At 36.1% G+C, this 15,680-nt stretch overlaps 1 protein-coding gene across 1 annotated transcript in view; it reads right to left on the bottom strand.

The window, feature by feature from the left end:
• LOC109229003 overlaps window positions 6–15,680 on the bottom strand; it is a 19,814-nt gene continuing 4,139 nt past the window's right edge. Inside the window, exons 4-7 of the mRNA XM_019394298.1 lie at window positions 3,419–3,451; window positions 2,230–2,312; window positions 784–868; window positions 6–666 (exon numbers count right to left, since the gene is read on the bottom strand). Coding sequence (XP_019249843.1) covers window positions 565–666; window positions 784–868; window positions 2,230–2,312; window positions 3,419–3,451 — 303 coding nt within the window. The 3' untranslated portion in view covers window positions 6–564. The remainder of the gene's footprint in view (window positions 667–783; window positions 869–2,229; window positions 2,313–3,418; window positions 3,452–15,680) is intronic.

A 15,680-nucleotide genomic window follows, 5' to 3' on the forward strand; every position in this document is an offset into this window, starting at 1 on the left:
TCACGAGTTCAAATGATCTAAGATTAAAAAATAAATAACTATATTACAATTTTCTAGCCCGAACACTACGATTATCACAGACCTCTGGAACCTAGAGTGCCAGAGACATGATAGCTTGAGAATATGGTCCCACAGCAGCTGGACCCTTATCAGTATTATTTAACAGCCTCCTTTTTACGAGTACCTAATATCACAAATTGATCCCTATTACTCTTGGTAAATAACTCAACCTTCGACCAAGTGCACCATTCAACCTTCTTGGAGCATGGGGTGGCAACAGTTAATACTATATCAATTTTTCAATATGTACATAAAATATCTAATTTTACGGAGAGACCATGGGTTCACATGCCCCGTAATACACCTATAAATCCGCCCATGATCTACAACTTTAGACAAAATAACAATATCAGTGAGAAGTTACTCCTATACATTCGTTACTACTGTATATATTTGTAGCAAAAGGAGTACATTTAATTCGTCTAGGACAGTTGCATAAACTTTGTCATTAACTGAAGTGCAGTGGACGTGCATTCACTGCTTATATGTTGAATAACACCTGAATCAAAGTAAACTTCGAGTTTTGTCTTCATTATCCGTACTATCATGCCTTTCTTTCTTCAGGGCTTCAAGAAGAGAAGTGACGGCACGTTTCTGTTCTTCTGCCTAACAAATCATTTTAGGATGTCAACCAATCAGTCTAGGAAATTTTAGTTTTAAATAAGAAAAGAGATGCATTAGCTCTTCAATTACAAAACTGTGTAAGAAAATAACTGAGACCACCTTCTCTAACATAGCCATCAAGTAACTGATCTCGTCCTTTTTGGCTTCAGATAGGCAGTGCCCCAGGACTTCTTCAGTATTGCTCCTGCAAAATGACTAGCTATTACTAGAAGTTCTCTATATTTTCACTGGCATATAAGACTCCATGAAGCATTATACTAGCACTTACAAAGATAGAAGCCTCAACAACCATCAACATTCTCTCATTTAAAGAACCATGAAGAAGTTTGCATAATAGGCAGATATAAACTGAATTGTATGTTTTAGTTTTACTAATTAAAAATTCAGTATCTGGATATGCGGTATCCACCATGACCATAGAATTACATATTATTACTATCTATACCTATTGGTAGTGAAATGAGAACGCTTTTTCCTGCTCTTTTCTCCTTTTCCGGAGTTTGTAGTCCATGTTTTTCAGTTGACCATCCAGACCACATAATATCTAGCATGCACTAGACGTTTACTACCTTAAGAGTTGTCCCAAGGATATGTATTATATTCAGAGATACTTCAAAAATCTATACATAACCATAAGCCTTCGTGATACACATGTAGTCCAACAAATGTACAAGTCCATCTATTGAATCACATGGAAATTCACAAAAGAAGTCCAGTTCCAATTTCAAGAAACCAAGAATAGTCTGTGGAAACCTTATCAAAAAAAAAAAAAAAGAATAGCCTGTGGAAGATAACTATTGTGCTAATAGTGCATCGGTACATTGACCATCAACAAATAGCTTCTACACTAAAGAAAATCAAATAATCAATGCTACATTTTCGTTTATTTTCTCACGTTTAAAGAGTTATAATAAGATATGATTCAACTTCTACGTTAAAGTTCTCTTTCAGGTCAAATCCTTTGAGAAATTGGAAAATCAGTAGTCAATACATCTTTTGACTCTGTCATGGTGGTGTGCAAACTGTAAAGTTATTAAGGTATTAAAGCTGCACAAATGGATTGTACTGCACTTGGCAACGTATAAAAGCTAACAAGACAGTTCAGAGGTAGCATGGGAAGAATAAGATGAGAAGAATAACCAAAACCAGAGAAGCAGAAGTGTAAACTATAAAGTATCTAGACAATTTTGATGCAAATTATAGTGTACAAATGTATGTTCTTCAGATACACCTACAGCACAAATCCTTTCCTAGAAGGTCATTTTTCTTGTTACACCACAGGATATATGCATGGGTTTGAGGACTCAAAACTTAGTACTCTATGTCACTTGTAACAAGAAAGACTACTATAGCACTAAGGATGATCGTCACAGTTTTTTAGCACATATGCGCAGGTCCAGTTATCATCTAGAGTGGATTTCCTTCACGTGGTGTGACCAAAACAGAAAAATAGAATTCCAGAAAGTTTTTTCTAAAACAATAGTGGGTAAAAGAAAACCATTCAAATCCTGCTTATGCATTTTTGCAGAATGGGAGTAAGCATACCTCTCCAGAAACAAGGGGTTCAAGCTTTCTTCCAAGCGTTGTTCTTCCACAAGCTCCTCCACCATGTTTAGAGTTGTTCCTGCCTACAAGTAGGAAACACGATCCCAAGGAAAACCATATCACACATTATTCCAACTTAACAACCAAAACTCACATAAGCATTCCAGGTTAACATCATATCAAAAGAAATGGTATTGGAAAATGCTTTTTTCCTAATAAAAGAATTCAGTCAGCTGAAATGTGGACATAATTAACTTGTTGGAATCTGTCTTCTATAATATTGATTTGCATGCGCAATAAGTTACATAATCAAACGAATACATGAGGGAACAAAGAATTTTTAAGGAAATTTATGGCCCCTTCATTAAAAATTCTCATACAGTTAATTTCCTTCTCTCTTATGAATCTCTTCTCCAACGGCATAACTAGGTTTTACAAGGCAGAGCTTTCTCAAACAGTTTCCAATACATGGAACCTTTGTTCCCATCAGGCATAATAGAATAAATGATCACAGTAAATGAAATTCTAAATGGAGGTCAGCCTACACTTAATCCATATGAAAGCAAAGCTTTATCTGAAATTCTCAACATTACAATGAGAGAGACTTCTATGAAAGCACATTTCATAATCTAGACGTAAATTTATAGATATTTTCCAAGAACTTCTCTTTTCAACAATATACAATCCTCAGTAATGCTCTAGTATCTTCAGATTTTGTCCAGAAGAGGAACAAGTCCAAGAAGAACTTATATCTCAGTTGAAAAGTACACATCCTGAAAAGTTAATAGTGCAGTGGTCAACTGAAGACCAGTTGGCACCTGGCAGTCCTCATAGACCGGGGGTGTAACTTTTGCAAATCTTTATTCTTTTATTCACCTTACAATATGGATGCCAGGAGAATCTAGTTTAGCTGTCAGCTAAACGGATAAGTACGCTCTTGAAGGACAGAAAATGAAATTTCACGTTTAAACTTAATCATGATTTTTTACTTTCAAAACCATATTTTATTAGAAGTGGAGAGATGTTTTAGTAGAAAAGAGATGGTAGAGTAGATCTTGCAGAATGCTTAGTTTTGAAGCAGCAACGGGAATATTTATTATGTAAGGTTTATTCAATTTTTACTTCTCCAGAAATAGGATGCATATTTCTCAGAATAACTTTAATTAACTAAGAAGCATATGATATGTACCTGTGTCTCCTCGCATAAAGACTCAAATTCATCCTGCAACATTTGAAACAGACAATTCAACATTGCCCTTCCAATTAAAGGAGAGAATAACAAAATCTAACAACTAATATATTTGATATAGTCAACTCATATCTGTTCAATTCAAAATGAGAAGCTCGTCAAAATTCTATAAGTTCATTAGGAAACGTGGAATAATACTTTGGAATAGCACTATAACTACAACAAAAATAAACCCAATAACAGGGTCATTAAGCAAAATAAAAATGGAGAGACAGTCTATATGTATTCTCTTTCCATAAATAAGAACTAGTATCCAAATGACCCCTGGTCACATTGAGAAGGAATGAAGATTTAATAAGAAGTTTCAAAGAATTGCACGTGCATTTGACTATAATATCTTAAACACAAACTAAAGATTCATTTCATGTATCGATTTTCCTTTTAGTTTGGGGGGGGGGGGGGGGGGTTGGGACGAAGCGTGTTGAGGATATGAAGTAAAATAGACTTCTTCAAGTTCCTTTGACGGAGAAGAGATAACACATGAAACATGAAGAAAGCAAGAGTAAGCACGTATGCCTAATATTCCAAGTTCCAACTGATAATGAATCATCATATTATAGAGTAGAACATCTAAACACTAGTATTCTTCAAAGCTCTCTCTAAGCAAGAAGCATCATGCCTGATCTACTGTTTCTTTAGGGATTAAAGCTAAACATCAGTTGAGCTTATTGTGAAATAGAAATACCTGACACAAACCATGTATTTGACAGGCTATCAATCAATAGTAACAGTTAGCAAGAGAATCAATTGAATAAGTATTCAATCACAAGTAAAGATTATGCTTGTAGTGTTTTAAAACGTATACATCAATTGAATAAGTATTCATACATCAAACAGACCAAGCCCTAGCACTAATAGAACAAAATCAAAGATGCTTGAGATTAGGAAGATTCATCAAAACTGCCGATTAAACAAGCACAACAATTATTACTAAACGAACCGTGATGATTGATAGCAATAAGTTGTACACGTCTTTATATTCTTCTATTAATTAATTTACTTATGAAGGTGGTGATTAGGCTAGCTTGCGGGAACCTCCATTATTCCATTAGGTATCTGCTACCTCCCATCAGCACAGGCGTCGCGTAACTCTGTCCCCCAAGGATTACGCAGAAGGCTAACTTTTCACCCTAACGCATAACCTTCATTCTTTGTAATAACAATAAACATAATTTTATGCATTAAATTTCACCAAGGGAAAAAAAGGCCATTAAATTGTATTCACGCTAAAGCCAAACCTCAAGAAACTCAAAAGAATATGTGTTGGCCTTTCACGTGCAATTGGAAGACAACACATAATTGTGTAATTTCGACCAACTCAAATTTAATTAAACAACCCCGCTTGATGTTATTATTCATCACAACATATTTCCAACCGTCTTTGAACCATCTCCGTTTACCCATGTTAATTTCCATAAACCAAGGCTCGCCATCATATCGAAGAACCGCTATGCTATGTGATTCAGGAATGTGGTCGTAAAAATGTTTTGGAATATGCTGCAAACAAAAAGAAAAAAAAATTGTTTGAGAAATATTTTTTCCAAAACAAAATCTAAACACACATATTAAAAAAGATTAACAATATGTTTTTCAGAAATAAAAAAAATTAAAACCAAGTCGAAAACCAGATCTGCCCCTCTTCAAAAACCAAATCGAAACATCACCTATTTCGTTTCTGATTCTTTTGCAAAACCAAGTCAAAAAACACAAGCATTTAAAAAAAAAAAAAGATCTCATTTACCATATAATCTTGCTTGATGTATGAATCCTTCACGAGCACTTCAAATGATGGATTTTTATCTTCGTCGTTTTCATCAGAGGAGTAGCCGGATGCGGATCGTTTGGTAGCGCTGGGAGAGGGGTCCATGGTTGGGTTCTAGGGTTTGTGTAAGAGTTAGGGTATTAAAAGTTGTGTGTGTGTGCGCGAATGGGTATAACTATATATATAGACACATTTAAATATATAAATAAAATAATTTATATAAGGTAAATAGCATTTCACCACCTGACTCAGACGAACTTCAAGTAAGGAGATATTTTTTAAGGTAATATAAATCTTACCTTCAAATATATATATATATATATATATATATATATATATATATATATAAAAGATAATTTCATTTAGCAGCTGATACATAATACGTATCGGCCACTAATTCTTCGTAGCAACTATATAATTCACTTGCTTTAAGGTTAATTTCATTATATATATATATAGTTATACTGAACGTCTATATATATATATATATATATATTGAACCTACGATAATTACATCGTTGCGATTCACAGTTATATAATAGCCGCCGTTTATGTTAATTTCATTCATTAAGTTCATATGTATCGGCCAATGGCAACCATATAAGTCCACCGACTAAGGTTGTAGTCATATGACCTACGATAATTACATCGTTGCGATTTCTCACCCCCCCATGTCTAGTATTAAGCTAATTTTATCGAATGCATTAAGCAGTCTAGTAATAAACACACAACAAATGATGAATGATTCACAGCACGAAACATAAGAAAATTAAAACACGGCATGTAACACAATTGTAAAAACACGGCATAACAGGATTGTCAAAACACGACATGTTACAGAATTGTCCAAAACATGACATGTACCAGAATTGTCCAAAACACGACTTGGGTGGATTATAGTGGTGTACCTATAGCACTGGATAATATTGATTTGGAAGGAAGTTTTGGAGAAACAACATTCAACAACCTCAGTATAATTGTGATTAGGAGCATTCGAGAGACAAAACCTCACATGCAGCTGTTGAAGCTTATTCTGGTAAAGTCTCCGGCTCTTACGAGAATCATAATCGAGGCATTGACGTATGAAGATTATGAAATCTCAAATCAGTAATTGAGCATTCAGAGTTTAGGTGTGCATCACCTGACGCAGAAGTTGTATTAAACTACTAGTACATTTATGTTTTTTTTTGACAATTCTGGTACATTGCATGTTTTGGACAATTCTGGTACATGTCATGTTTTGACAATTCTGTAACATGTCATGTTTTGACAATCCTGTTATGCCGTGTTTTGACAATTGTGTTACATGCCGTGTTTTAATTTTCTTATGTTTCGTGCTGTGAATCATTCATCATTTGCTGTGTGTTTGTTACTAGACTGCTTAATGCATTCGATAAAATTAGCTTAATACTAGACATGGGGGGTAAGAAATCGCAACGATGTAATTATCGTAGGTCATATGACTACAACCTTAGTCGGTGGACTTATATGGTTGCCATTGGCCGATACATATGAACTTAATGAATGAAATTAACATAAACGGCGGCTATTATATAACTGTGAATCGCAACGATGTAATTATCGTATGTTCAAATTATATAAGTCCTTAAAAAATGCTATATATAGTGAAAGGTAAGATTTATATTACCTTAAAAAATATCTCCTTACTTGAAGTTCGTCAGAGACAGGTGGTGAAATGCTATTTACCTTAAACAAATTATTTTATTTATATATTTAATTGTGTCTATATATATAGTTATACCCATTCTCACACACACACACAACTTTTAATACCCTAACTCTTACACAAACCCTAGAACCCAACCATGGACCCCTCTCCCAGCGCTACCAAACGATCCCCATCCGGCTATATGATGAAAGCGACGAAGATAAAAATCCATCATTTGAAGTGCTCATGAAGGATTCATACATCAAGCAAGATTATATGGTAAATGAGATCTTTTTTTTTTTTAAATTTTGTATTTTTAAATGCTTGTGTTTTTCGACTTGGTTTTGCAAAAGAATCAGAAACGAAATAGGTGATGTTTTAATTTGGTTTTTGAAGAGGGGAAGATCTGGTTTTTGCAGAGGGGCAGATCTGGTTTTCGACTTGGTTTTAATTTTTTTTTATTTCTGAAAAAACATATTGTTAATCTTTTTTAGTATGTGTGTTTAGATTTTGTTTTGGAAAAAATATTTCTCAAACAATTTTTTTTTTCTTTTTGTTTGCAGCATATTCCAAAACATTTTTACGACCACATTCCTGAATCACATAGCACAGCGGTTCTTCGATATAATGGCGAGCCTTGGTTTATGGAAATTAACATGGGTAAACGGAGATGGTTCAAAGACGGCTGGAAATATTTTGTGATGAATAATAACATCAAGCGGGGTTGTTTAATTAAATTAGAGTTGGTCGAAATTACACAATTATGTGTTGTCTTCCAACCACAACTACATCCATATCTGATCAAGTTGAGTCTAGCAAGCAAAACAGTGCAAGCACAGAACAAGGAAAGAACATTCTGCATAAGAATAAGGAATCTACTAAACAAAATGATCCTTCTGTTCAAGAGAGAGTAGACAGGAAAAAGAAAAAGGAAAAAGAAAAAAGGAGGGAGAGAAAGGAGAGAACTGCTATCCAGAGAATCATTAGCAAGAAAAAGACACAGAAAAAAGGGATTCAACAGCATTTGGTGGAAGATGAAATTGTCTCAACTGGAACTGATGATAATAGAGAATGCTTAGCTAAAACTAATGAGTTAGTGGAAGTTATTTCTAAGCAACCCAGAGCAGATGTTAACAAAGAATGTCAGACTACAAATATTCAGTCAGTGGAAGGTGTTTCTAATCAACCTGGAACTGTTGATAAATTAGATGACAAACAACTCTACTAAGCAACAAAGGAATGGTGATGCTGAAGAAATATGTACTACCATTGAAACTGAAGCTATAGAGGGTGAAACTCATTGTTCAGGAGTTGAAGTGAATAAGAATAACAATCAGATAAATAAGGAGATAGAAAATAATTTTGGAGCCAACAAGATGATGGTACAAAGAAGAGTGGTAGTGGTTACTGGATCAGAAGAAAAACAATCTTTGTGTGTCCTGACAAAAAAATCAAAACCCCCAATAATTGTTTTTTAATGAATAGTTCTATCAGTTGTAACATTAGAGGGGTTAAGTCTAAGGGTGCTTTCACTAGACTCAACAACTTGGTAAAGAAGCACAGAGCTTCTTTCATAGCTTTGCAGGAGCCCTTTGTAGACAACAGAAAATTGGAATACTACAGGAGGAAAACTGGTTTTCCAAATGCAGTTGCTAACTGTAAAATATGGGTTTTTTGGGATGGGAATTACAACTGTAGTGTTGTTATTAACAAAAAGCAGTAGATTACTCTGGATTACTATGGTCTATTCCAGCACCAAATCAAGGAGGAGGATAAGACTATGGAATACCTTTCTAATATTAACAATCAGATTGATGGCCCTTGGACCATCATGGGTGACTTTAATGTTATTATGAAAGCCAGTGAAAAGAAGGGTGGAAAACTTCACGGGCTTAATTGTATGGATGAGTGTGGGATGACAGATGCAGGATATTCTGGTACTAATTTTACTTGGACTAATGGAAGAAAAAGAAAAAAAAGGATCTTGCAGAGGCAGGATAGAATTCTGTATAATGGTTCTTGGTCTACCATGTTTCCAATATCAACTGCTTATCATCTACCAAGGACTGGTTCAGATCATAGTGTTTTGATGTTTAAGTGCACAGGACCAGTTATCCCTCCTATCAAATACTTCAAGTTTTTGAATTTCTGGGCTGAACAACCAGATTTCATGAAGGTGGTCAAAGATAGTTGGGATGAGCAAGTTCAGGGAAATGCCACGTATTCTCTTCATCAAAAGCTTAAAAGACTATCTCATTGTCTTAGTAATTGGTCTAGGGAGAGTATTGGTAATGTTTTTGAAAAAGTGGATGAATTACAAAATAAAATGGCTGATATGTGAGCAAGATGACAATGATACCAACAGGATCAAACTACATTGGCTCTATGCAGAAAAAATCAAATGGATGAATATGCAAACATCCATTCTTAGACAGAAAGCTAAGATAAACTGGGAAGAGGAAGGTGACAGCAATGCGAAATATTTTCATAGTGTTATAAGGCAAAGAAGGAAGAAAGCTTACATTCACAGAATCAAGAATGAGGAGGATAATTGGATCTATGGCAATGATAAAACTGCTGATGCAGCAGTTGCATATTAAACCAGCCTATACTCTCAACCTCATCAGGACTATGATCTGAATTTTATAGAGAATTGATAGAATCATTACAGAGGAGGATAACACCATACTCCAGAAGTTTCCTACTAATGAAGAGATTAAAGCGGCTGTCTTATCCATTAACACTGATAGTGTAGCTGGACCAGGCGGATTTAACGGCAAATTTTACGAAATCTGTTGGCATATCATTTCTGAAGATGTTTGTAATATGATCAAGGATTTTTTTGAAGGAGGAAAGCTCACTAAGTTTTTACTCATACCTGTCTGATTTTAATTCCTAAAGTGGACTCTCCTACCAACTTTTCCCAGATGCGACCTATTAATTTGAGTAATTTCTCAAACAAAATCATCTCTAAGAGGCTGACTGACTTGTTAGCTAAATTAGTATCTGAAAATCAAACTGGTTTTGTTAAGGGCTATCCTTTTGACTCAGGAGATAGCTCAAGATATCAATAAGAAGAATAAAGGTGGAAATGTTATGATCAATTTAGACATGGCTAAAGCATATGATAAAGTCTCCTGGCCCTTGCTTATGGTTGTTCTGAAAAGAATGGGTTTTGCAGAATTCTTCATTGACATGGTATACAGGTTACTATCTAATGTGTTGTATTCTGTGCTTATTAACGGCATTAGATATGGCTTTTTTCAGTCTACTAGAGGATTAAAGCAAGGAGACCCTCTATCCCCCTAACTTGTTTAGTCTAGCAGCAGAGGCAGTATCTAAGGCTTTAAATTATCTCCATGAAAAGGACAGGTTTGTTGGATATACTATGAATAACAGGGATCCTAAGATAAATCATCTTGCATATGCGGATGATTTAGTTATCTTCTCGTCAGGGGAAAAGCATTCCCTGAAACAAGTTATGACTATCCTTCATAAGTATGAAAATGCTTATGGTCAAGAGAATAGTAAAGACAAGAGTTTCTACTTAACCTCCAACTACATTTCTGATCATCCGTCATTGTAAAAATATGATCAGAAAGATCACAGGTTATAAGTATCAATCCTTCCTTTAAATATTTGGGTTGTCCTATTTACTCTGGTAGAAAGAAATTTTGTTATTTTGCAGACATGGGAAAGGAAGTCATAAATAAGATTGGTAGCTGGCAAGGTAAGTTAATATCCCAGGTTGTAGAGCTATCTTAATCAAGAATGTCCTTCAATCTCAATCTATTCATACTTTAGCTGTTGTTTCCCCTCCTAAAACTATCATTAATCAAATTGAGAAACATTTCTCAAACTCCACTGGAGCTCATGGGTCAACCTTTGCTTTCCGGAGAATGAGGGAGGTGCTGGCTTTAAGAATCTGGTATGTAAGACATTTGCAGCCAAAAGATGGTGGAGATTTAGGGTCAATAATAACCTTTGGTCTCGGTTCATCAAGGCCAAATATTGTCCCAGGAGTCGCCCAGTGGCAAAATCCTTAAGAGTCAAAACACTCTGCAGCATGGAAAGAGCTTATGATCATTAAAAAGGAAATTGAACCCTACATTCTTTGGAAAGTAAATGAAGGAAATATCTCACTTTGGTGGGATAACTGGGCCGGGATTGGTCCTTTTGGGTCATATATTCAGAGGGATAAAAAACCTGGCAACATGAAACTTATGAAATCTATTAGGGACAATATCTGGGATGAAGATGCTCTTTCCAGATTGGTCCCTCTTAATTTGTTGGATCATATCAGGAGAATTCCCGTTGGTGATAGACTATTAAGGGATATACCTATCTGGATACCTACCTCCACTGGTGTTTTCTCTTGTTCCTCTGCTTTTAACTACTTAAGAAAGAAAAAAGAGATTCTTCCTCTTTGGAAAGATATATAGAAAGGACATATTCCTTTTAAGATGTCTTTTATTTTGTGGAGGGCAGTCTAAGGAAAATTACCAGTTAATGAGACTATAGGAAAATTTGGAAAGAACATGGTGTCCAAATGCTTGTGTTATAGGAATCCAAAGAATGAAACCATCTCACAAATTTTTCTGACAAGTGACATTGCATTTCTAACTTGGAATTTTTTAGGTATCCAGTCCAATGCTTATTCTATGCACATACCCTTCAAGACTGGAGGAACAACAATAACAAAAACCCAATGATGAGAATTATGATCCAGGAAGCAGCCATATTTCCAGGAACTTTGGAAATGCTGGTGTTCAATTAAATATGGGAACAATAGGATTTCAGTCTCAAGAGTGAGACAGGAAGTTCTATTCCATCTAAGAATCTATATGAGAAGAAAGGGAGTCTTTATGGATATGTCTTGGTCCTGGCTTCAGCTTCGTAACCACATAGAGAGATACAGACCTACTATCAGTGGCAGAGCAGTCATATGGGACAAACCTCCAGATGGATGGCTGAAAATTAACACAGATGGTAGCAGTCAAATCCGTACCAAGGTTGCAAGGATAGGAGGAATTGTTAGGAACAAAAATGGAGAGCTCATCATGGCATTTGCTAAGAATCTCCAGTTTTGCAGTAACAACCAACCTGAAGTCCAAGCAGCCTAATATGCCTTGAATTGGTGTCTCTACAATAATATCCAAAATGTTATTGTAGAAATGGACTCCTCACTGGGGGTAAACATGCTGAAGGATATTTTCAAACCTCCACGGGAACTAACAGATGGTATCAACAACATGAAGCAGATCATCTTTTCTCAAAGGGTAGTAGTGCAACATTGCTTCCAAATGAGGGTTCTAAATCAGAAAAATATCGAATGATGAGTAAAAATGCTCTCTCTTGGGACTCGTGCAATCTGCCCAAGGCCTATTCCTAATCACCTTTTCCGATAGCTTTCGTTGCCGGCGATCTCCTTTTCCGATAATTTAGCTTCTTCTTCTTGATTCTTTCCTTTACCTTTTCCTATACTCCTTTCTATCCAGTGATCTTTCAATCCTTTTATCTCTTCCCATAGGTTCTTGTCTCTTCTCTATCCTTTTTATTAATTGATCATTTTTCACTGAGTAACTTAAGCCTACTTTACGCCGACGAGAAAAGTGAAGGTGGTCAGTTAACAAATTTATTCTAAAATGGGAAGAGCTTGCTTGTTCTTCTCCGGCAACAAATCTTTTGAAGTAGTGGAACTTAGTGATAATTGGTTCGAAATCGTAGAAAGGAGAAGATTTCTAATGAACAGAGTTACTATGGACAGACTTACTATTCTGGGCTTTATGTAACTGCGTGAAATTGGCAATGGAGCGGTGGGGTAACATTTGTAGAAGCTGGGTCTTTCAAAGTCAATTATATTCATATCGTATTTTCCAGAACTTTAATAGGATGGGCAGATTCATCAGAGTAGTGGCAGAGAAAGCGAGTAGCAAAGTATCCATCATAGTTCCTGAGATCAGTGAGAATGTTGGGTGGTCAGATTTTGCAGAAAAGATCAAGAGATTTGTTCTAGAAAAGGAAAAGAAGAGGTATGAGCCTCTAAATTCTAAAAGCGGAGAAAGTTTTATTCAGGTGGCACGAATAGAACAATGGCCTAAAGACGAAATTAAATTGATAAACGATGAGTCCTTGAAACCAAATCAGCTTCGGATTGAATCTAGTTCGTTAAGCAGCAGAGTGGATTTTCATCGAAAGTGTCTATTGGGTTCCTTTAGTAATTGTCCTCATAAGTTTCCTAACTATAAAGAGTTACAAGTTTGGCAAACAAAAAGTGGAAAATTCCAGCAGGGGTGGTTGTTAAGGAACTGAATGATGAATATTTCCTTTTTGAATTCCCTTCGAGAGTGGAAGCAGAGAGAATCAAAATGGGAAAATGGATGTATGAATATCAAGAATTATTTCTGGATTGGTGGTCCCCTGTTTTAACTTGTAATTGCAGGAACTCTAAACCTGAAAAGGTTTGGATCAAGTTAATAGGTTTTCCTTCTCACCTATGGTCAGAGAATATCTTTAAAATGGTTGGTGACCGGTATGGTGGCTATCTGGGTATTGATGAAGACACAAGAAATAGAAGACATTTGAGATGGGCGAGAATATGTGTAAAAAACTCCGATACATCGTTTCCGGCATCAATCGAACTGATTGTGGAAAATCTTAACTTCAAAGTTCCTTTATGGGTCGAATCAATTTCTTGGGTGGAGGAAGTTGGCCGGAATAGTGACAGAGAAGGTGATCGGAGAAGAGGAGAAGATCATCGGAAAGTTTCTCAGAATTCGAAGAGTCTCATTAATGAGACACAATCAGCGCCTTCGAGTTCCAAGGCAACTGAAATTATGAGATCGGAGGCACGTGAGATACGTGTGCCAAGAATTTTTAATAACCTAAACTTGAGTTTGGGGATGGGCCACGCGTCGTTTAAAAGGAAGAATCAGGTGTCATCTAATAAATGTGGGCCCCCAAATATTTCTATTGCAAACAAGGCTGGTTACAATAATGGGCTGAAGGGCTCTAATATTTCAAAACAGAATTCAGGCCCAAATGAGGGTTATAATCAGAAAAAAATGGGCCAAAAAGCTTGTTATAGAGTAAAAGTGGTTGACCCATGTATTCAAAAGCCCTTTTCTAATGCCGGAGATCCAGAATTATCCAACTCCTTCGACCCTTTAGCTGTTGAAGTTGAGGCGATAAAAACAAAAACTTTTTCTCCAGAAAGGAAGGTCACGAATGATATTCAGCAAGAAGAAGACCCAAACGAAAGATTCTGGGCAATTGAAATGGTAAGCAACTCAGAGTTTGGAGTGGGCTTTGGAGGCGATACATCTAAAGGGGGAGAGGAAAGGGAAGGAGAGCAGTTCCAGTTGATCTATGAAGTTGAAAATAATTTGTTGGAATGTGAGGGGTGTTAACAAGTTAGAAAAAAAGGGAACCGGTAAAATTAGTGTTATGTAAATGGAAGGCTGATATTGTGTGCTTGACAGAAACAAAAATGAAAAAGATAAATCTAGAGTGCATCAGACAGATTGGTGGATCAAGGTGGACTGAGTGGATTGAAATGGAAGCACATGGTAACAGTGGTGGGATTGTTATATTCTGGGATAAAAGAAGATGGAAATGTTTGGAGCACATCAAGGGTCAACATTCGGTCACAATCTTACTGGAAGAAGAAAAATCTGGATACCAATATGCTTTTACGGGAGTTTATGGTCCATGTGATAGGAAAGAAAGGAAAGACTTATGGAAGGAATTGGCTGCAATTAATGGAATTATGGCTCAACCGTGGGCAAGGGGGGGATTTTAATGTAATCGGGTTTGAAGAGGAGAAGAGGGGAAGAACCAAGAACTCAAGAGCTAAGAGAGAGGTCTCAAAATTTATTCATGATCTTTCTTTGTTTGATCTCCCACTTCATGGAGGTTCCTATACTTGGTTTAGGGGGGAAAACAGTCGAAGTGCTTCCAGGATTGACAGATTCTTATTATCTGAAGATTGGGATGCACATTTTAAATTTGTGAAACAGAGGGTTCTTCCTAGAACTACTTCAGATCATTGCCCAATTTTATTAGAATATGGAGACTGGAGAAAAGGAAAAGGGTACTTTAAATTTGAAAATATGTGGATGGAGCATAAAGGGTTCTTAGAACTAATTGACAACCGGTGGAAATCTTACAATCTTCAAGGTGATCCTGATGTTGTTCTTGCAAAGAAACTTAGACTTTTGAAAGGCGATTTAAAAAATGGAATAAAGAGGTCTTTGGTAAATTGGAGGATAGGAAAAATAAGGCATTGGCCAGACTGGAAGAAATTGACCGTGGTATGGGATTTGATCAGGATGATGAAAATGATTCAGAAAGAAATTCTATCATGATGGAGCTGGAGGAATTGGCAAAAGCTGAAGAGATATCATGAAGACAAAAGTCCAGATGCATATGGCTTGAGCAAGGGGATAAAAATACTAAGTTTTTTCAGAGACAAGCTAATGCCCATAAGAGATTCAATTGTATTGACAAGATAGAAATTGATGGAGAGTTGGTGGATGATGATAACAGAATCAAATCTCATATTCAGAAATTCTATGAGAAATTGTTCAGCGAAACTGAAGAATGGAGTCCAAGATGGGAAGATGATACTTTGATGACTCTTTCTGATGATGACAAGGAGAGGCTGCAGAGACCTTTTCTATGGAAGAGTTGGAAAATGTATTAAATCATTCAGTAGAGATAAAGCACAGGAGCTGATGGCTTCGAATCTTATTCTTCCGAAAGTGCTGGAA

The sequence above is a fragment of the Nicotiana attenuata genome, chromosome 7 (genome assembly GCF_001879085.1).
Source record: "Nicotiana attenuata strain UT chromosome 7, NIATTr2, whole genome shotgun sequence".
NCBI classification, from domain to species: domain Eukaryota; kingdom Viridiplantae; phylum Streptophyta; class Magnoliopsida; order Solanales; family Solanaceae; genus Nicotiana; species Nicotiana attenuata.